Genomic DNA, 21,658 nt, shown 5'->3' on the forward strand with positions numbered 1-21,658 from the left:
GGTGGCTTCCTGGCAACCCTGCCCACCATGGGGCCACTTCCCCCCCAAAGCGAAGGCGCTTGCTGTCAGCTGGTGGAGGTGAGAGAGGCCGCCCTGCCGGGGCATCATCTCCTGCCCGCCTGGCAGCCACCACCACCACCACCGGCTGCCAAGCTGGTCTCCAGATGTGGGACACAGCTGGGACAGGCAAGGCAAGAGGGTGGCAAGGCCTCGTTTGGCACTAACCTCTCTGGACAGTGGGGGAGAGGGGTCCTAAGAAAATGATCCCATCCCCAGCACCCTGAAGTCCCCAGCGAGGCACCGTGAGGACCGCTGCTGCTTTTGGGGGGCAGAAGGAAGCAGTGGAAGGTGGGGGTGGGTGGCAGAAGCCCCTGGGGAACAGTGGCCGGGCCCTGTGTGACAGAGAGTGGGGGAGAGAAGGTACAAAACCAGAGGAGAAAGGCCAAAAGTCCCGCAAAGGCACCCAGGCTGCCCAGTTCCCAGCTCAAATGGGATGTTGGTGGCTGCTCTCTATGTCCCTGTAACGAGGGGGGTTAGAATGGAAACTGTGATGCAAGCCCAGCTTGGCAGCGGCCAGGCAGAGCGAGAAATTTCCCCGGTAAAAGAGCTACTTGAACAGAAGCCGTGCTCGACCTCGGGTCTCCACCAAAAAGACAAAAAATAACCACCCAAACAGCAGCCCTCTCGCTGCTCCCGAACATCCCGCAGGCGCTGGGCTGCACCGGGCTCACGCTCCAGCTAAAGCGAAAGCATCACACACTGCAGAGAAATGACAAACAGAAAAGATCTCCCCCCCCCCCCCTTCCTTTTAATTTCATTGCTGTAAAGAAAATAATATATCAAAATCCCAGAGCAGGGTTTATATTATTGGGTCCGTTCTTACTTCGGCCGCTTGCAGGAACCCAGGGAGCCCCCTCCCTGCCCGGGGCTGGGATCGGAGTCGCGCAGCTCGAGCTGCACACACTCCCTGGGAATTACATATTGCTTTTTAACTACAGGAAAGCCGTCTCTCCAGCATATCTGTACCATCTCAAGCGTCTCTGGAGTGTCATCCCTGTCTTGCCACCGGGCTGTTTTTAATGATGAGTCGGGTTAGCAGAAGGGCTTTCTTCCTAATTTTTTTTTTCCCTTCTTCACGTTTCAGTTCAAGAGCTCAGCTGAGAAATCAAAATAAAAACGGCACCTGGGGACTTTGCGTCCGAGGTGGCCGCTCCGTGGGGCTCGGCAGTGCCTGAATCAGTAGCTCGGAGCAATTGCATTAGTGGACAGAGGGCACGGTGACTTGCAGTGGTTATTCTCATAAACAAATTTCTATTAATTGTGACAGCCCGGGAATGCCATCGCAGCCCAGAGCACGCCCTCCCCCTGCTCCCCGCCACATCGAGCGGCCACCGCGCCTTGCAGCCCAAAAAACTGACGGGAAAAGAAAAATGAGACTTGCGATCTGCTGATCCACCCCCACCCCACGAAAAACCCTCGCAGTAGGCCCACTTGAAATAAACACGCGAGGCTGGGGGGTAAGAGGCAGAAATCTCAGCGGATTTACATACAGGACGATACATTTCCATACAGCACGGGGGAAGGCTGGGTGACAGGCCCCCTCCCTCTGCACCCTTTTGCAAAACTCACCCCAGATCTGGATTGCAAAGGCTTTGCATTATTTCTCCCCACCCCACGCCTCCCAGCAAAGGCCTTTGCCCAGCAACAGGCGAAAAGCGCCGAAATAAAATCCCTTCCAGAAAAGCCAACGCGGTTTTGCATCCCCGGCACAGTCCGACATTTACATACAAGCAGAGTATTTACAGACTTACAGGTTATTTTGCAACAATAACAACAACAGCTACAAAGAATTAACCCACCACTCCAGAGTCCTGGAAAGGAAAAGAGGAAATGGATCGGAAAAAAAAAAAAAGGAAAAAAAATTATCTTTTTTTTTTTTTAGGTCTGGAGAATCCCAGCAAAGAAATAAAAAGAAAAGTAAAATGAAAATTAAAACCAAAAAGGAACAAGGGAAAAGGAGCGCATGAGAGGGGTGTCTTTAAGGAAAAAGCTTCTTTCCCCAAGTGTAAATCCCGTCGGAGGCTGTGAGCCGACTGTGGCTGCTTGCAAAAATTATTAAGAAAAAAAAAAAAAGCTGATTGAGGGAAAAATAATTTTAAAAATGTAAAAATCCAGTGCAATGCAGCAGGTTCCTGGCTTTGCTCGCTGGACTGCGGTTTGTTTTTTTTTAATAGGGGGGAGGGTTGCTTTTTAAACGCGAATGTGACCCCCCCCCAATGAAATATAAAAATAAATAATTTTTTAAAAAATTAAAAAGCGGATTTTTTTTTTTGTTCAGATCTCTTCCTTTTCTCTCTCTCTTTCGGAGAGGGACGGGGGGTGGAGGGGTGGGATGTGTGTTTGCACCGCCCGGCGTTGCAACCCGGGACCCCCCGTTCGTCGTCGTCGTCGCCGCCGCCGCCGCCGCCGCCGCCGCCGCCGCCGCTGCCGCCGCTGCTGCTCCGCGGCCGCGCGCCACCACCCCGCCGCGCCCCCACGTCACACACAGCACCCGCCGCCACGTGACCCGCCGCCCGGGCGCGACCACTGGGAACGGGGAGGGGGGGGGTGAAAAAGGGAGGGCGACTCGATGGGACCCCCGCCGCCGCTGTCGCCCTCCCGGGCAACGCGGACCCCCCCGCGACGCCCCCCGAGAGGGCGTCGCGGGGGGGTCCGCGTTGCCCGAGAGGGCGACGGCGGCGGTGACGGAGCGGCGGGGGGAGGTCCGCGGCCCTCCCCATGCTCAGCGCAATGGTAGAGTCTGCAGCTCAAATTCCGAGAATTGGGCTCTGTTGATTCTTAGAACTGGGGTTCTTAGAAGTGGTGATGCAAGGAGTTTCTAGGAAAGCCCGGAGACCAGGTGATTGCTGCTTCTATTGCCGCGGCCGATTTTACCCTTTAATTCTCTCGCTCGCTCTCTTTTTTTTTTTTTTTTTTCTCTCCATTTTTTTCCCTCCTCTTTCCCTCCCTGCCCCGCTCCGACGCCTGGCGCGGAGCCGCCTCTATATATTTCTACCCTTTTTTTTTTTTTTTTCCCTTTCCCCCCTCTCTCTTTCCCCCCCTTTCCCGCGGCAGGTGCCCCGACAACCCTTTAATTTTATTTTTTGTTATTATCTCCTAAATTTAAAATTATTTTTTCTGCTTCATTTATTTATTTAATACCCCCAGGCACACACCTCCCCCCCTCTTCCCGCTGTCAGGCGAGAAAAATACAGGGGTGCCTGCATGCCTTAATGCTGGGAGCGCGTATGAGGGGCCGGGGTGGTGGTAGGGGGGTGTCTCCCCTCGCCGTCCTCTCCCGGGGATTATCGGTTATGTGGGATTATTGGCTTTCCCGCACGCGTGACGGCCGGGTGGGCACGGGGAGGACGGCGGCGGCTCCTCTCTGCACCTGCAGCCGCCCCGCGGGCGCAGGACGGCGGCGAGCGCGGCCGCCGAGCTTGTGGCGTTTTGCGTGACTCGGGGTCGGCTCCCAATGGCTGGAGCCTTCGGTCGGGGTGTGTTATTTTTCTTTTCCCCTTTCTTTTTTTTTTTTCCTCTTTTTATTTTCTCCTTTTTTTTTTTTTTTTTTGTGTGTGTGTGTGTGTGTGTGCGTGTTGTGTCGCTGTTGTCGTTTCGCCGCCGCACGAAGCCGCCGCGGAGCGGGGCTGGCGGCAGCGCGGGTGCTCGGCGGCACCGGGCACCGCCGCTCCGGCCTCTCCGCATCACTTCCCCCCCCCCCCCCCACGTCCCCCCCCCATTTTTATTATCACATTAATGTATCATTAGTATTGTTATTCCGTCCCCGATGCAACTGCGAAACGGCTGGTGCGTTTTGCAACCTGTGGCGGGGCTGCGCCGTGATCTGTCAAGCCCCGGGCTAAGCGCGGGCGATGATGGAGAAGACTTGCGGCATTTCTCGGCCCGGGGAAGGGGGGAGCCCGCGGGGAGGCTCGGCCCTCGCGGGCCCCGGAGCACCGGGGCCGGCGGGGCGGGGGGACCGGGCTCGCCTCGACGGCGTGTGCCGGGGCGGCCGCGACGGGCTGGGAAATAAAATGCGATGCAAAGCTCGGGAAGGGGGCGGGGGGGAAAAAAGTGTATGGAGCGACTCTGAATATCACGCGCAAGGCTTAAAATAATAATAATAACAACCCCCGCAGGGAGGAGAGGGGTTCCTCCGCCGGATGGAGGGCGGCCGGCGGGGGAAGGGGGGCGCAGCCGTGCGGGGGACGGGGTCCCGGGTGCGGCGCGGTGCGGTGCGGGGGTCTCCCCCGGTGCCCCCACCGCAGCCCTTTCCCTCTGTTTACTACCGCGGCGGATTTGGCGCGGCGACAGGCGCTCGTAAATCTGCCGCCGGCAGCCCCGGGGCTGGCCCCCGGCCACACGCTATTCCTGGAGTGAGCGGCGCGGAGAGGCGCGGAGAGCCGCGCAACCCCCGCGCCCCGCGCCGCTGCGCCCCCCCGCCGCCCTCCGGCGCCCCAGAAACGCCAAAACTCAACGGGGCAGGGGGCAAGGCTTTTTTTTTTTCTTTGTTAGGTGTGTGGTTTTGTCTGTGTATAATTTTTTTTTTTTAAACACACACACCCCCTTAACAAAAAAAAAAAAGGCAAAACAAAACCGAAAAAGCCCAACTTTGTTATGAAAACTTTCGTGGTCGGGCGGCAGCGACCTCTCCCGGCCGCCCCCCGCCCCCCCGGCCCTCTGCCTCGCCATTCTGCCCCCCCCCGCCCCCCTCCGCCTTTAGTTTGCAAAGTCACAGTATGAAATGTTATGAAATCGCCTCTTGGGAAGGAGGGAAACAGAAAGCAAGGCGTTTGTTTAGAAAAATCTGCAGCGGCCTCTCAGATGTGCCTAAAAAGCTGCCTTTGACCCCCCTGTTGCATTTCCAGGGAAGAGGCAAATCTGGGCTTTAAATCATGAGTCAAAACCAACAAAAACAGACCCGGCCTGGGTTAGTTTTTTCCACTGACTTCAGTAGGCGCAGGATCGGTGCAAAGGGAGGCTGGGGCCTGACGGATGAGGCTCAGCAAGAAGCGCTGCGTTGGTCCGACAGCTCTGTCTGGGGCCAAATTCATACCTGTGCCAGTAGAAGTGTCAGCAGGGCCGGGTGTGGGATCAGGCCCTCGTTCGATCTGGGGATGCTTATTGATTCCTCTCCTGAGGTTTTTAAATGCTTTAAAAATTATTATTTGCTGTACTGTTTCAAAGGTTTAGAGGATAAGTGCTTTAAGAGCAAATACAGGCTTGTTCATGCAGTCCTTGGCGGGTTATGGTTCAAAAATTGCTTTAAAAATATTTTAGGGAAAACCTCTCTTTATATAGACATGGAGAGGCAGAACCTGAGATTGTGTTATTTTCTCCTAATGATAGGATCACAGGTTTAAAAACTTACATTCTAGACAGCAATTTTCGCCCCATGAAATAAATCATCAAGCCATTAAAATATTCTAAGGGTGTCTAGCAATTTTCCAGAAGAATGGATTATTACATTGTTCCAGTAAGAAAATACTTCATCTCTGAGCATTCAATTTTGACTGGCAAAACAGATCAAAGATCTCTTGGGATGCATTTCAATTCCAATTTCCAATCCCTCTCAGTTCTGACTGTCTGAGTCAATATTGGGAGAGGAAGTGGAGGTTAACTGGTTAGTTATTATTGCAAAGGAAGAAGTCGGAATGAGAAGTGATTCTTACAAATCCCACCCCAAAAAAAAAGAAAAAAAATCAGTCAAAAGTCTTTATGATACTTTTTAGACATCTCTCTTAGCAGGCTGAAGTCCTCCCAGCGCTGCAGTCTGATGAGACAAAAATAAACCTAGCAGAAACATTAAGTTTTTCAAAACAAGGCTGGAAAAGCTCATAAAAATAATGTTGCTCAGACGCGTTTTAAGAGAAACAGAATTACATCGACAAAATTATATGTTTTCCAGGTTTGGTTGGGGTGTTTTATTTTCCAAGGGGAAAAAATGCTCGTGCAGCAAAGCTAACTGGTGCCATCTAGTGTCCTGTCTTCTCCCTCCTCCCCGGCCAGGGCAGGGGCTGGCAGAGCCGGCAGCCTCGAGAGAGTGGGAACATGTTTATTAACTGCTTGTTAAAAAAAGAAAAAAAAAAATGTTTGCCAGCTAGGAGGAAGGTGGCAGAGGAAACTCTGGATGCCACTAAACTTACTTAAGGATCCTAATTGGAAACAACCGAGTGCTTATTAAAGTCAGTGACATTTCCATACGGAGTTCTCTCCAGCTCTGGTCATGAAATCACATGTGAAAATCTTTCCAAGTTGTGGTGTTAATCTACCCTTGAATTTCTGCCTAATTTAGGATGAATTGTAAAGCTTGCTTTTTTACTTCCCCCCCCCCCCCCCCCCCCCCTTTTTTTCGGGGGGTGTTGTGGTTTAACCCCAGCCGGCAACTAAGCCCCACGCAGCCACTTGCTCACTCCCCCCCAGTGCGATGGGGGAGAGTAAAAGTGAGAAAACTCATGGGCTGAGATAAAGACAGTTTTTAATAGGTAAAGCAAAAGCTGTGTGCACAAGCAAAGCAAAACAAGGAATTCATTCACTCCTTCCCATCAGCAGGCAGGTGTTCAGCCGTCTCCAGAAAAGCAGGGCTCCATCATGTGCAGTGGTTACTTGGGAAGACAAATGCCACCACTCTGAAAGTCCCCCCTTCCTTTTTCTTCGTCCAGCTCTATATGCTGAGCATGATGTTATATGGTGTGGAATAACCCTTTGGTCAGTTGGGGTCAGCTGTCCTGGCCATGTCCCCTCCCACCTCCTTGTGCACCCCCAGCCCACTCGCTGGTGGGGTGCGGAAGAGGTCTTGACTCTGTGTCAGCGCTGCTCAGCAGGAACTAAACCATCCCTGTGTTATCAACACTGTTTAGAGCACAAATCTAGAACATAGCCCCATACTAGCTACTATGAAGAAACTTTACTCTGGCCAAAACTAGCACTGGGGGGGGGAGCTTTCAGCCCTCAGTGGCAGCAGCCTAATATTAATTTGTAGGAATGGTGTGTGTTGTTTTGTGGTTTGGCTTTTTTTTTTGTTTGATTTTTTTCAGTAAATAGTAACATTTTCCTCAAAAACTTGTTAAAAATACGAGTGGTAAAGCTTCGTGAGGTAGTCCTGTGTTGTAGGAGCAGGGGTGAGTGTCCTCTCATTTTATGTGAATACTCTATTAAAAAAAAAACTTGTTACAAAGTCTATAGGTAAGTAAAATGAAGCTCTAACCAGTAGGTGCATTTCTCAGTGTGCAGCTTATGTACCTTCAAGTATTTATGGCACTGAGGTTGAAGAACCGTTTCATGCCTCTTTTAATCCATGTGCTGTAATATTTGGGCTGTGAACTCCACACGAAAAGCTTTTACTGGTTGGGTTGGAGCCTGAAATGTTTTCAGGTTTCTGAGAAGTTTGTAAAAACTAAATTTGGTGAAGTTGCCTGTATGCTCATAACTTCTTGCTCCATTTTATAGTAGCATAGGAGTCTATAAACAGGAGTGCTGTATGCCGAGTGCCTGTATTCTTTTCTAGGTCTATTTTTAAACCATTCTTCTGTTTGGCAAAAAGTGACACTTGGTTTCCATGTTTACAGCAGGCATTGGCAAACCTCAGGAGTTCACAGTTTGCAGTTTGGTTAGATGAGTATCCAAAAGTCAGCATCTGACCAGTAAACTACTTCAGACTGCAAATTTAGACTGCAAATGTAGTCCTCCCTGTTTTTTTGTTTTTTTTTTTTTTTTTTTTTTAAATCCACACTAGATTTTGTGTGTTCCCATTGCTGCAGGATGCTGGCAGCCAAAAAGACACACACCCCTAAATCAGAGCAAGCATGTAGTCTTCAAGACTGCTTTAAAACCCCAGCAATCTCAGCAGAGCTTCACATCTAGAACACGGGAAGAACTAAGGGCGTAGGGAGAGGGGAGAAATTTTTGAACTATATTGTGTTTTCCTCCCCCTCTTTCTTCTGGTCAGTGTGCTGCCTTTGAGCTGTAGGCTAGGTACCTGTGAGGAACGTGGGATCCCTGCTTACGGAGGGGAGAGCTTGGGACAAGCACACAGCAGGACAGTGCGTCCTGAAGAAAATGTCCTGTAGGACTGGGTGCCCTCTGAAAGGGTCTCCTTAAATCTGTTTGGTTAATTAAACATAGTGCTGTGGGGCTGCCTCTCCCCTGACCACGGGACCCCAAGCTGCATACGTGTCTTGTCCCATCCAGGCAGGGTGCCAGAGGAGTTCCTTGCTGCCAAGATGAGCTGTGCCACTCTCAGCCCCAGGAAGACAGAGACAGGGAGGGTTGGATCAGTGCTGGCTGGTGATTTACTGCCCTGGAGCAGGGTGGGGATGATGGGACACCTCCCGTGAGCCCAGCTGGGCCAGGGACCTGCCTCAGCTGCTGGGGATACCCAGGTCTGGCTGCACCCTGCTGTCGGGTTGGCATCTCGGTGCAGGGCTCTGTGTTGGCAGGCATGGCATCCATTCCTTGTTCTCTGGAGTAGCTCCCTCGACTTCAGCCAGGATGAAGTTCCTGCCTTCCCTTGAAAAATTAATGTGCCAAATTGCTTGGGGTCGTTTGAAACACCGAAGAAGGCTTGACTCCTCACTTCCCAAGGGCACGCGCTGCCTCTGCCTCACAGTCTGTAGAGGGCAGGGGAGTCCTCCTTACTGAAAAACATTGGAAGCAGTTTTAGTGTGCTTCCCGCCCCCCCCCCCCCGCGTTTTCTTCTGCAAAGACCAAAACAATGTGGAGACTTGAGCCGGGCCAGCTTTCAAGGGCAATCCTTTTAAACCCTCTTTTGAAGTACAAACTATAAAGTTCCCTGCAGCGCTCGAGAAAATATGCAGTTTTCCTGGTTCCAAATGCTGATAATAAACCCGTCCAGATAATGTATTGCATTTCCTAGAAACATTTGTTTGCTGGCAGGAAATTGGATCAGATTGAAAGTTAGCAGAGACCGCTCGATAGAGTGAGTGCAGTCTGCTCACAGAAGGGTACGATGGAAAAAACGACAGGGCTTGCACTAGTGATGTTGCTTTTGATCTGTGCTGACACTGTGTGCTAGGACTTCTCTCGCTCTCTTTGTGGGTTATTATTAATCCAGCCACGTTTTGGCGTAGACGCCAACCAGAAGCTACTAAATTAATAAAACTCTGCTGTGACAGCTAAAGGACGCTTAGTGCCCCCTGATTGCATGACACCAGGAAAGCAGAACTGGGCGCTTGCATACCCCTAGCCAAGAGCATTGTCTTCACTGTGGCTTGCAGTGCCCGTGACTGTGCCCGGGGGTGTCCCCCACACCACTGCATTTTCTTGGTTGTTCCTCTGGTCCCTGTTCAGGAGAAACCAGGCATCCCATGGCTGGGGGGCGGGGTGCAGCTGGCAGCATGCCCTGGCATGCGGGAGGGATGTTCCCATGGGGCTGGGACCCTGCAGGGTGCTGGGACTGGGGAGGAAGGGGGGGCAGGATGGAGCTTCCCCTGGGCGGGCAGTTTCAGAGCACTGTGTGGGATGAGGCTCTAGGGAAGAGAGTCACCCAGCCACCCCTCCAGGGCGATGTGAGGGAGTCGGCACTGCGGGCTCTGTAGGGGTAAGGAGACCGGGGCCCAGGGAGGGGGAGTTGATTGGTGACCTCCCCCAGGCTATGCATTTGAAGATGGGAGAGGGGCAAAGACCACGGAGTATCCCCTATGCAAAGAGGGGTAGGGGAGCAAGGAGTCCCTCCTGTGCACAGTGTGGGAGGAGGATGGGTGAAAAGGAATTACCTATAAATGGGAGAGCAGATGGATGGAGGGGTTTCCCTGTGCATGGCAGAAAGATGGATGGGAGGGCAGGGGGAAGAGGAGGTCCTTGGTTCTCTCCTCTGTCCTGGGGTGGGGGACCTGTAAGGGTCTCCCCTTTGCATGGGGTGGAGCTGAGATGGGTTCCCCCACATGCAGGTGTACCCTTCCCTTGCTCACCGAGTCTGTCACAGGGAGGGCAGAGCCAGCCCTGGGCTCCCTTCCAGGAATGGGTTTTCTCGGGGAGGCGCCGGCAGGGAAGGGCTGTTCCCTGAACTGCTGGGGCAGACCCATTGCCTTCCTGGAAGGCAGCAGCAGTGGCAGTCCCATGTGGCCACCCCCGAAATGGGCCCCGTGCCTGGCCCAGACCTTCCTCTCCCAGCACAGTGAGGCCCGGCGTGCAGCCCTGAGCACTGCCAGAGAGCCCACACCTGCAAGGTACTGGGCAGGAAAACTGGAGTGGGGGGGCTTGGGGTGATGTTCTGGCCCCAAATGAGCCTGGGGGAGCCTCATGGGCTTTGAGGGGGGAATGGAGAAGGCCATGCTTGGCTGCAGCGGTCTTCTCTGCTCCCCATCACTGGTCTCTGGTCCTGTCCCCTTCTCTGTTGGTCTCTGGTCAGAGCATCCTCCCACACTGGGGTGCCGAGCTGGTGCTATGCAGAGGCTGGGAGGGGCAGGGTTAACCCGGCTCAGCTTAGCGAGGGGAAGGAAGGTCTCTTTCCCTTTTGCATGCCCACATCCTGCAGCAGGGAGCCGCTTGGGATGCACCTGCCCGACTTCCAGGGCTGTGGGCGTTGCAACAGCACTGTGCTGGGGGGGTATAATTTGGGAGGGTGGGGAGGGGGTTGTGCTGGGGTCCAGCTCTGGGAGAGGAGCTGGGTATCCCCCTGGCCAGGCAGTGCTGCAGCCTCGCTCTGGGTAAGAGAATTTGGCGACAGCAGCAGCAGCTTCTCACGTGATGCTCACGGGCGCAGAGTTCACCTCGCAGTTTGTAACTTTGTTGGTTTATCGATGGGTCACCTCCCTGTGTCTGTAACACCACAGTGAGTCCCCAGGAGCCTGGCAGAGGGTGTCTGGTGCCACGGCCGAGGTCAGGATGCCAACTGGCTGCCCCAAATGCATACATCTGCTCATATGGGTGCACAGATGTGCTTCTTGCAGACTGCCATGAGTCCCTTGGCTTGCGATTGACGGTAGCGAGCGGCTGGCAGTGAGCGTGTACAGAAAGGTCAGAGTCTGCAGAGTTTGGGAAATGAGTCACTTTTTGCATGTGCGTAAAGTTTTAAGCTAGCCAGGCTCAGAGCGGCTCTGAAGATTAGCATCTGATGGCTGGAACAGGGCTGTAAGACACCCTTTTGGGTTTTATGTGTCATACCTTGCCTTAAATCTCACCTCTTCATCCCACCTCAGTGTCTCTGGGGACATGAGGGGAGCCTGGGCTCCAGATCTGCGCATCTACCACAAGGGAGAGGGAAAGGGACACTTGTCCTCACAGGGCTGGATGGACTCTCTGCAAGTGCTGGCAGTCTTACTGTCTTTGTCCAGTTTTGGGGGGTCGGTCCTCAAAATAGTGCGATGAAGGTCTTGGGGTTTGTTTCTTCACTTATTTATTGTGCTTCTGGGGTGGCTGCCTGAGGACCTTCTTCCTGTGTTGGTGCCAGGTCAGTTGTCTTCGTTGGTTTTCAGTAAATCTGGGAGTAGTAATGTGAGTTCTGGAAGGCAGTTAACTCCTGGGTTTCCTTGCCCTGCTGCCCCAGCCGTGTTGCCCATGAAGCCAGTGGCTGGAGACAAAGCTTGCGGTTTAGGGGAAGGCTTTTCCAGCAGCCAGAGGAAGGCATTTGTTCTGGGTCCTCATCCATCTCCACCACTGGCTTCCTCTGTGATCGTGGCCAAGTCACTTCGGTACTTGACGCCCATATCCTCCCAAGTCTGTCCGGCAGTCCCTGGGCGTTTTCACTGGTGGCTGGAGCACATGGGTATTCTGAGAAGGCAATAGCTGTTTTGGAGGACTGGATTCAGGCTCTTTCCAGCCTCCTGAGCAGAGTGACAGCTGATGTTTTTGTGTAAGTCATACCTGTTAACAAGGTGCTGGGAATATGGCATTGGTCTTGGATGTGGCCCTGGCCAGGAATTCAGTCTTGGCAGGGGAAGAGTTATCTCCGAAAGAAGTGGTGATAAAATTCTCACTTGACTTCCCTTCCCCACCTGCCTTTAAGTTCCTGAGTCATGGAAATGAAAATCTCCTTGGCACACGCCCATGGTTTGGGCTAGAGGGTGTGGAAGAAGCTATGATTGGATTCTCAAAGCCTGTGGTTGTGATAAGAACGTACTGTACCGGAAGAAACAAATGTTAACCTTACTGGAGAGTAGAAGGTTTGTTATCTCTAGCTTTTATCCAAGTGATACTCGAGCGAAACAGCAGGCTTGTGTCCTGCCACAGCCAATTCATAATTACCAGCTAATGTGGCGTTTGTTTTCTTGTGCTTTATTTGTAGGTTTGAAAGAAACTTTTGGACTGTGAATTGAGGCATTGGGTATGTAAATTTAAATTTTGTGCTTCCCCTCCTAAACCTCCCCCTCCCTTCCCTTTACCACGTTGAATGAAATGTTTCATTAGACCCAGCTGGAATTTGCTTTCAGGAAAGCAGCTGCTCTGTAGAAAATACTGTACGTTCATATGCCGCTGGGGAAGGAGGAGGAGTCAGGGCTATGGGAGGGGGTTGACTGTGGAGGAATTTAATGCTGAAGATGCACATTCCAGCCCAAACTTCAGGCATAGGACAATGTGGGCTCTCCTGGCTGCTGGCTGGGAGGATGCCTCTGAGATGGGTCAACAGGTGTTGGGGGAAGGCTTCATATTCCTCGACTAACCCAGGTCTTGCTCACTGGGAGAGACTGGGCTGCGGCGTGGGTAGCAGCCCAGCAGGTTAGATGAGTTCTGCTCCTTACTGCCACCACCGATTCATTGGGAAACTGTGGACAGCTCTTCTCCAGAGTGGCCACCACTTGGGAGCAGGGAGTTAGTTTGCTGGTGGGTAAGGGTTGGTGCTCCACTGTGGGCTGGATTTTCCAGATGTTGAAATCCTTCAGCTTCATTTGGGACCTTCAAGGTTTGTGTTGACTCCCATGGCTGGATTTGCAGCCAGCCAGCAGATGGATGAGGGGGATGGCTCCTGTGGAAGATCTGAAGCTGGGAAGCTGTATTGGGAGCTTCATGGAGATGAACCTGAGTGGTGGTGGGAGGAGTGGGCTGGGGTGGAGCTGCCATGGGCAAGGAAAGGAAAGGAGGAAGAAGAGTCTATTAGCTAATCCTCAGGAGGGTCTGGTTGCCTTTGCCTGCCAGTTTGGTGGGTCGGACTGAGACGTGCCAGGTCTCGCTGCTGGCCAAGAGACTTCACCAGGCAGCCTGGAAGGCACCTGGCATGGTTCAGAGCTATTTGTCTTGGGAGCAAGGAGCTGGTGCTGTCACCAGAAGCAGTTGGTTATCTGAGCACATCCCAGAGCAGCAGCTGTCTCTTAGCTGGGTTTAGGGTACTTGCCTGGGCACTTCTCCATTCCCATCCTCTTCCTGCTTCTGTTTCAAGCAGACTCAAGATGGCCTCGCCGGCAGACAGCTGCATCCAGTTCACCCGCCACGCGAGCGATGTCCTCCTCAATCTCAACCGCCTTAGAAGCCGGGATATCCTGACCGATGTTGTCATCATTGTGAACCGGGAGCAGTTCAGAGCCCACAAAACAGTCCTGATGGCCTGCAGGTGAGAGCAGGGTTCCCTACCTGCCTTCTTTCCCTGCTCCTTCTGCCTTTGGCCACCAGCAACATTGCTGCAGCCCCAGGGAGGTTTGTGGGCTTTACAGATAGGGAAACAGAGGCAGAAAAGCAAAATTGAGAGGGGCTGCCAAGAAATTTGTATCTGCAATGAGATTACAGCTGAGACCTTTTGCCTCTAGTTCAGTGCCCACATCTGTCTCCTTGAATGCCCACACCTCTGTCCTCCTTGCATGCTCACCTCTGCCCACACACAGCCCATGGAGACAAACAGGAGCACAGGAGATATGAGGCACATCCCTGAAGGCAAAGCACAAATGCTGTTCAGGGACAAGAGAGGGGAGGGAGGGCTGGATGCTTGCTGGGGTGAGGGAGTCCTCTGTGGCCGCAGTGTCCCCTGTCACTGCTATTTTTAGAGCTATTCCTCCCCAACTCCCAGGCTGCTGGCTGCATCCACCCTTTTGGTTTTTGTTTTTTTCCAAGCCTGGTGGGGTCTGAAATACCTTTGCAGCTCCTAGGATTGCTGGAATTGCTTCCTAGTGAACACTAATTAACATCCCACCATTGCCCAGCCCAGCTGAATTATGGCAGATGCCTTCCAGGGTCTCCTGCTGACAAAGTATAAAGATTTTAAAAAGGCAAGGTTTGACTATAAAGACATCTGAAAAATGTATTGCCAGCATTTCTTTTTATTTTTATTTTTCTCTCTCTCTGGTTAAAGAGTGAGCATGGTTGCCCCAAGAGGCTTCTGAAAGAAATGAGTCACAGTGGGAAGGGGGGGGGGGTGGTAAGAACAACATCAACGAAAAGAAGGGAATTTCTAAATGGAGGCAGTGGGGAGTTGTTGACCAGGTGAGATCTAAAAGCAGGCTGTTCCAGTTGGGAAAAGTGCAGTGCAGAAGACGCTTACTAAGCTGAGAAACCAAGCTTGATAATAAGGGGGAAGCTCAGGGAATTCTGTAATTGCCTCCTCCTCCCTTCCCATTTATGAACCCCTCTGTGCTAAGGGATTTCAGACAAATTCTCCTTTCTTCCTTTGAATTGTCATAGCACTCATCATCTCTCTTGTCTCCTCTCTGCAGTGGCCTCTTCTACAGCATCTTCACTGACCAGCTCAAGTGCAACTTGAATGTCATCAATCTGGACCCTGAAATTAACCCTGAGGGGTTTTGCATCCTCTTGGACTTCATGTATACATCCCGCCTGAACTTGAGGGAGAACAATATCATGGCTGTGATGGCCACAGCACTGTACCTGCAGATGGAGCATGTGGTTGATACCTGCCGAAGGTTTGTCAAGTCTAGGTGAGCGCTGTGAGTGAACTTTGCAGAGCCTGGGATGGTGTGTTTGGGTGGGAGGGGGGAGAGCTGACACAGTATCTGCAAGCTTATCCTTACGGGCTGAAAATGACTGTGTCTCCCTCCTTTTTGCCTGGTTCCAGTGAAGCAGAGATGGTTTCTGCTGTGAAGACCCCAAGGGAAGAGTTTTTGGCTGGACGGTTGCTAAGCCACCCAGAGGTGATGGCTTATCGAAGCAGAGATGTCTCAGAGAACGGCATGCCTATTCAAAATGGGTCCCTCTGCAATGGGAGGGCCTTTGCACCTGGCTTGATCAATAGTTTGTCTGGATCTCCTATTTCCTACCATGGATACAGCCCTCTCCCTCTAAACAGCTTCCTTGTGGATGATGAGTTGCGAGAGATGAGGATGCCTCTCTCTGAACTGTCAAGGGCAGGTGCCTTCCCCAAGGAGAGGATCCTGCCATGCGACAGCTCCAGGACAATCCCCACCGAGTACATGAGAACCGTTACCGACATCTCAGCCAACATGTGCCATGCTACCATCTATGGTCCGAAAGAAGGTGCTGCTGAAGAAGCCAGGAGTGACATGCACTACAGCGTACCCTCTGGCCCCAAACCTGTTGTCCCTTCTATCCGGAACAATCCCTATTTCTCTTGCAACAAAGTGGCCAAAGAGGAGGAGCGGACCTCTTCAGAGGATGAGATCAGCCAGCACTTTGAGCCCACCAACACACCCCTGGACCGCAAGGGACTCATCAGCCCCCAGAGCCCCCAGAAGTCAGACTGTCAGCCCAACTCACCAACTGAGTCCAGCAGCAGCAAGAACGCCCGTATTAGTCAAAGCTCTGGCTCCCTTTTCACCAAGAGCCCCACAGACCCCAAAGCCTGTAACTGGAAGAAGTACAAGTTCATTGTGCTCAACTCTCTCAATCAGAGCACGAAGCAAGACAGTGCTGACCAGAACGAGATTGGAACCCTCTCTCCTCGCACCTACATGCCCATGTCCACTTGCCAGCAGTCCATGGAGCCGGAGCATCTCAATGTGCAATCCCCCACCAAGATGAGTGTGAATGGAGAAGACTCTACCATCCCACAAGCGAGCAGACTCAACAATATTGTTAACAGGTGAGAAGACTTTCCCTTCGCCACGGGAGACAGAACTCCCTGCATTGTGTGGTGAGGGTTTGGAATGTGTGAAATAGCTGTAGCGTTGGGCTGGGGAGTCCAGCCATGAGCAGGTGGAGGCCTCTACATTTGTTGGAGCACTGCCAGTGGCATCGGCTTGGTGCCAGCCGTACCTACCTTAGTGGTGCTATCCTGGCCTGGCGATGGAATTGAGAACATTGGGTCAGGAATCCCTGGCTCACTTCAGCAGTCTGGATGGTTTCTGGAGCCTGGATTTGCCCAACCTGGTTTTCACCAGACTCCCTGTGCCTTGAGCTTTTGGTTGGCTGTAAGTGTTGGAAAGGCAAAGCTACCAGGGAGCAGTATGCTATCTTCTGGACTTGGATGTTCCTAGAGAGCTTTGAGGTCATTTGGTGATGGGCACCTGAAGGATTGAGGCTCAGGGACCTGTTGTTGATCAGGGCTATGCTGTGCATCTCACCACAAAAGTGTCCCCATAAAATATGGCTGTCCCTTGTGTCTGGAAGGGTGCAAACAAGGGCCCAGTAGCTCAAGCACAGCAAGAGCCTTCTCACGGCTGTGTGCATTGCTGTCCTTCCACAGGTCCCGGGATGGGTCCCCTCGGAGCAGCGAAGGGCAGTCTCCACTGTACATGCATTCGTCGAAGTGCAGCTCCTGTGGCTGCCAGTCCCCACAACATGCTGAGATGTGCCTTCATACCCCTGCCTCAAACTTTGGAGAGGAGATGGGGGAAACCCAGTCTGAATACTCTGACTCCAGCTGTGGTGAGTCTTGCATCCCTCCTTGCCTTTTTCAACTGCAGGCAAGGGGGCTGTGCAGCCTGGGGACCCGTCCAACCAGTGCCCTGTGTTGAAACGAGCAGTCAGACCTGTCCCTGATGCTGGTGGATCCCAAGGTGCTTTACAGTCCCCTCTTAACTGGCTGACCAGCTGTGTGCATGCATGTGAGGGACACACACACAGGAATTGCTTCCTTCCTCCCCTTCCCCAGCACCATCCAGACACCTTGTGCAGGGAGTTAGTCACCTGCTGCAAACTTGGCAGCGAAGGACAGGAAACAAAGTGCACCCCACCCCACCCGAACAACAGAACAAGCTTGGCAGATGTAATGACCCTAATAGAGATTGGGCAAGATGGTGTGTCTCATGCATCCGTCATATCTTCATTATCAGGGAGCCCAATGCGCACATCTGGAGAAATGCAGATAATGAGGCTTGCAATCCTGTTGCAAAACCCCACAGGCCCCGTGACAAGTATCTGTGCACCCATCTGCCTGTAGCTCAGGGAGGGGGAATGCAGGATTGTCACCTGTGGTGTGGACAGATCTCCACAGAGGGAACCCCACTGTGGTGATGCTCAAAGCTACACACAGCATTTAAGAGTTAGGCACCCTCCTACTGGTGGGAACTGCCTTGCACTTCAGATGATGATGGTCTTCCCATGCTCAAGGAAGATATCTGTACATGTAAATGTTTAAGACCTCTAAAGGTGCTGGGTTGCTCCAGAGCTGAACACCCCCATCCTTTGGAGGATGCCTGATAACTTGGGTGCCTTTGTGGACCTCTCTGAAAGATGTCTGGGTGAGATGGTGGCTTCTTGGAAGCAGCTTGTGTTGCACTGAAGGGGAGGTGGCTTGTGATGACTTTGGTCTCTCAAACCATGCATGTTGTTGCTGTGTGCACAAGGAGGTCAGGAGTTAATGGCATGGTGCAAGCACCACTGGCCGTGAATGTCTGCACTCTACTTCTTGTTCCAGCACTTGCTCTGGCTGCCCCCCTCCACCATCCCAAACCCACCCCATGGCCCATTGAATAGCTGGCCCATGCATTGCCCATATCATTGTTCTCTGCTGTGTCCTCTCAGAGAACGGAGCCTTCTTCTGCAATGAGTGCGACTGCCGGTTCTCCGAGGAGGCCTCTCTCAAGAGACACTCTTTACAAGTCCACAGCGACAAGCCCTACAAGTGTGACCGCTGCCAGGCCTCCTTCCGCTACAAGGGGAACCTTGCCAGCCACAAAACCGTGCACACAGGTAGAGTGTTGGCCATGGGGACAGCTTACTGACGAGGCTGTGCGTTGCTGGGCATGTGGGCATTTATGGTGGGGTTTGTCTCAGGTGCAACGTTGCCTGCTCTGTGTCATAAGTTGTCCCCGATGGGAAGAGCTAGGTGCTTTTCTTGGTGCTGCCAGAGAGCCCTTGGGCAGAGCACCAAACCTGGGAATGGGGGAGATGCTGCCTGGCCTCACAGCAAGGACTGCAGCTCAAGCTCCTTTGCTGTAAAGCACTAGGCACCGCCGTTTTTAAAGGCATCTTGCCAAATGCGTGGCTGGGAGCAGATGCGTGACCTCCAGTTTACTTTGAGGTTGACTTTAAAAAAAAAAACCCAAAACAAAAAACAAAGAACACTTAGGGAAAAGTTTGGGATTTTTTTTTTTCCCTACATCCTAGAAATCCAGATCATATCTAGCCTGGCAGAAACTCTGCTGATGGGAAAATCTGTGAATGGATGGACTCTGTGAATTAGCACAATAAAAGCTGAGAAAGGAAGGGGTTATTAAGGGTTTAGTCATTTGCTGACAATCCTAGAGATTTTTTTTTTCATGCTTTTATTAATGCTTAACATGACAACAGCCAGTTCACTAGCTGTGGAAGGGAAGTCTGTGCTGAATCCTCAGTGCTGCTGCGCTGAATTAAACATAAATTCCCGTGGTCTCAGCTGAGCTCCAGGAGGGCTGTGCAGGTGAATGAGATGGCACAAGTGCCAGGGCAGGGTTCAAGGGCACATGGGGTCAAAGCCTGGAAACAAAAGAAAAAGGCAGAAAGTTATAGACGATGGCTGCTTCCCACTCCCCATCGAACCCATCTTCAACCATCCTAAAGAAACTAGTTAAAACCTTTTGGCAGCTGCCCCCACATCGCGGGGGGCCAGCAGCGGTGATTGTAACCAAATAATGACTTGGGGGCTGGGTTGCTGGGCATGCCTTGGCTTTCTGCTCTATCAGCTCTTTTTGCTCCTCTAAAGAGGTGAAAAACAGCTGAGGCAGGATGTGCTGGGGACCATGAGGAGCCCAAAGGGAGCCAGGTAGCCCTGTGTAGCTTACTGACAGCTGTAGGGAGACGCAGGTGCCAGCCACTGTTGCAAGGCCAGGAGGAGCGATGCTCTTAATCCTCGCTGGCAGAGCTGCCTGGCTTTCTCTCTTGCCCTGAAGGCTGCAGCTCCCAACCCAAAAAACAAAAGGTACCTGTGGTGCCCTGGTACCTCCTGAGGTCACCCTGCTCTGGGGACACGCTGAGCTGTCCTGACTGATGCTACTTGTCCAAAGTAATCTCCAAAGGAACAGGAGTCAGGGCTAGTGCTTTCATGCCATAGAGTCTGGCACCTGAAGGGACTTAGCTTTGGGGAGCACCATGGATCATGGGGGCTGAGCATGCCTGTACTTAATCCCTTATCCTTTCTTTTGGGCTCTGCAGGAGAAAAGCCGTATCGCTGCAACATCTGTGGGGCACAATTCAACCGGCCAGCCAACCTGAAAACCCACACACGCATCCACTCTGGAGAGAAACCCTACAAGTGCGAGACCTGCGGGGCCAGATTTGTCCAGGTGCCTGTGGCCTCTGGGACCTGCAGTGCCTGGGGAGGTGGGACATGGCCGGACCTCCTGCCTGAGACCGGTGATGCCTCCTGGCAGGGAGGAGGCTAACGGGCCATACTCACTGCCTTATGCAGCTCTTCCCGTGGTGTTCTGGGATAAATGGGGGCCTTAAGGTCCATGTGGGCCAGTTTGGCTTAGTAGGAAGCCCAGCTGTTGTCTTATAGCTCCTCTCCTCCATTTGTTGTTAAGGATTGGAGGTATCAGACCTCAGACACGTGTGGCACTGACTCCCAGCTAGAACCCAGTAGACAAAAAAGGTGGCTGGCAGAGTCCCACTCATGGTGCAATGCCTTTGCTCCCGGTGGGATGCGCTCTTCCCTGGCGCGGTCCTCACACACAGCTGCTCTCTTTAGGTGGCCCACCTCCGTGCTCATGTGCTCATTCACACTGGGGAGAAGCCATACCCCTGTGAGATCTGCGGCACACGCTTCCGGCACCTGCAGACCCTCAAAAGCCACCTTCGAATCCACACGGGAGAGAAACCGTATCATGTGAGTGACGACTATTTTTTTTTTTGGGGGGGGGGGGGCTCTCAGGCAGGATAGAGGGAGGATGCTGCCAAACCTGGGGGCCTGGGAAGGCACCAGAGCATTTTTATGGGCTGGTTGCAGCACCCCAGTGCCCTTTGCCAGCCTCGTGAGGCCCCATGCCAGGGTCACATCCCTGCTCCTCAAGCCCGGTTCCCCTGTCATGCATTAGCCAATGCCAATATGGTATTTTGTCGTGAGCGGCTGCATTGGAAACGCTGACGTGCAGCCCAGGCTGGGTACATCTTAGCTGCTCTTATTTTCTTCCACCCCATCTGGAAGAAGGTCACACTTCTCCAAATAGCTGTGGCTTAAATTACAGTGGCTCGCTGTGTGCAGGGATGAGGAGAAGGAGCAGACAGGCTGGCCTGGGGTCCCCTGTGCCGGTGGCACCCATGTCAAGCAAGCAGACTGCCCTGCCTTGCTTGCAGTCCTGGGGGCTCCCAGCTCTTTGCTGAGGCTTTTCTGGCTTTCCCCATCAGCTAGAGAGGGAATTGGAGCAGGGGTTGTTGTCCAAACATATCTCTGAAGCCATCCAGCTTTGCAGGGGTCAAAAGCAGCTCCTGAAATAGCCCTGTAACTGGTTTGAGCAACTAGTTAAGGAGCTTGGTGCTATGTCCATCAGAGCCAGGGTCCTCTCTTAAGGGACCTCAGCCTTTATGCATCCCTTAAACCAAAATACGCTCCTGAAAGCCTGGTATGGGATGCCCCCAGGTGCTGCTTCTCCCACCATGTTCCCACTTCTTCCTCGTCCACTGGTATAATGGGTACAGCATCCTGGGGTAGCTGGCAGAGGACAGGCATTTGCTGTGGGACCCCCACCCTGAAGCGAAGGACATGTCCCCCTACCATCAAGTTTCACACCCTCTGCCTTTGCCTCTCACCCTGCAGTGTGAGAAATGCAACCTGCATTTTCGCCACAAAAGCCAGCTGCGGCTTCATCTCCGGCAGAAGCACGGGGCCATCACCAACACCAAGGTGCAGTACCGCATCTCAGCAAGTGAGGTGCCTCCGGAGCTCCCCAAGGCCTGCTGAAGGCAGAGGATTTCCCAGGAGGAGATCATCTTGGGCAGGGGGAGAAGCTGTCCAAAGGATACTTGCAACACTTTAAAAGAAAAAGGAGGAAAAAAAATTCGTCATGTGATGGAGTGCCTCTAAATCCATAGTGCAGATAGGTGGAAAAACATTAGAAATTTAAAAAAAAAATTACAAATACACGGGTTTTATTTTTCCCAGTTATGTGAAACAAAAAGAAAAATAAAATTATTCAGATCTTATTGTATATAAACATAAAAATTAAAAATAGTCATTTTAAATGTCTGTGCAGTGGAGTGTTGATAAACTCTGGAGTCTAACCTTCACAGCCTTTGCCGTTTGAAGATGAGGAATGTAATGTTGATTTATGGGAACAGATTTTTTTCTTTTGTATGCAAAATGTGTGTTCTTTTAAAGAGAAAGTATGCTATTAAAGAGAGGGCT

General features: G+C 52.3%; 1 protein-coding gene across 1 annotated transcript; it reads left to right on the forward strand.

Moving 5' to 3' along the window:
- The first annotated feature begins 2,820 nt into the window (after nucleotides 1-2,820).
- Nucleotides 2,821-21,499, forward strand: BCL6 (BCL6 transcription repressor). The gene is made up of 10 exons (XM_075098986.1): nucleotides 2,821-2,899; nucleotides 12,284-12,322; nucleotides 13,376-13,543; nucleotides 14,637-14,858; nucleotides 14,996-15,979; nucleotides 16,583-16,764; nucleotides 17,863-18,030; nucleotides 19,471-19,601; nucleotides 20,006-20,143; nucleotides 21,071-21,499. The coding sequence occupies exons 3-10, from the start codon at nucleotides 13,383-13,385 to the stop codon at nucleotides 21,212-21,214; spliced, it is 2,130 nt and encodes a 709-aa protein (XP_074955087.1). The 5' UTR covers nucleotides 2,821-2,899; nucleotides 12,284-12,322; nucleotides 13,376-13,382; the 3' UTR covers nucleotides 21,215-21,499.
- Nucleotides 21,500-21,658: the final 159 nt, after the last annotated feature.

The sequence above is a fragment of the Phalacrocorax aristotelis genome, chromosome 7 (assembly GCF_949628215.1).
Source record: "Phalacrocorax aristotelis chromosome 7, bGulAri2.1, whole genome shotgun sequence".
NCBI lineage: Eukaryota > Metazoa > Chordata > Aves > Suliformes > Phalacrocoracidae > Phalacrocorax > Phalacrocorax aristotelis.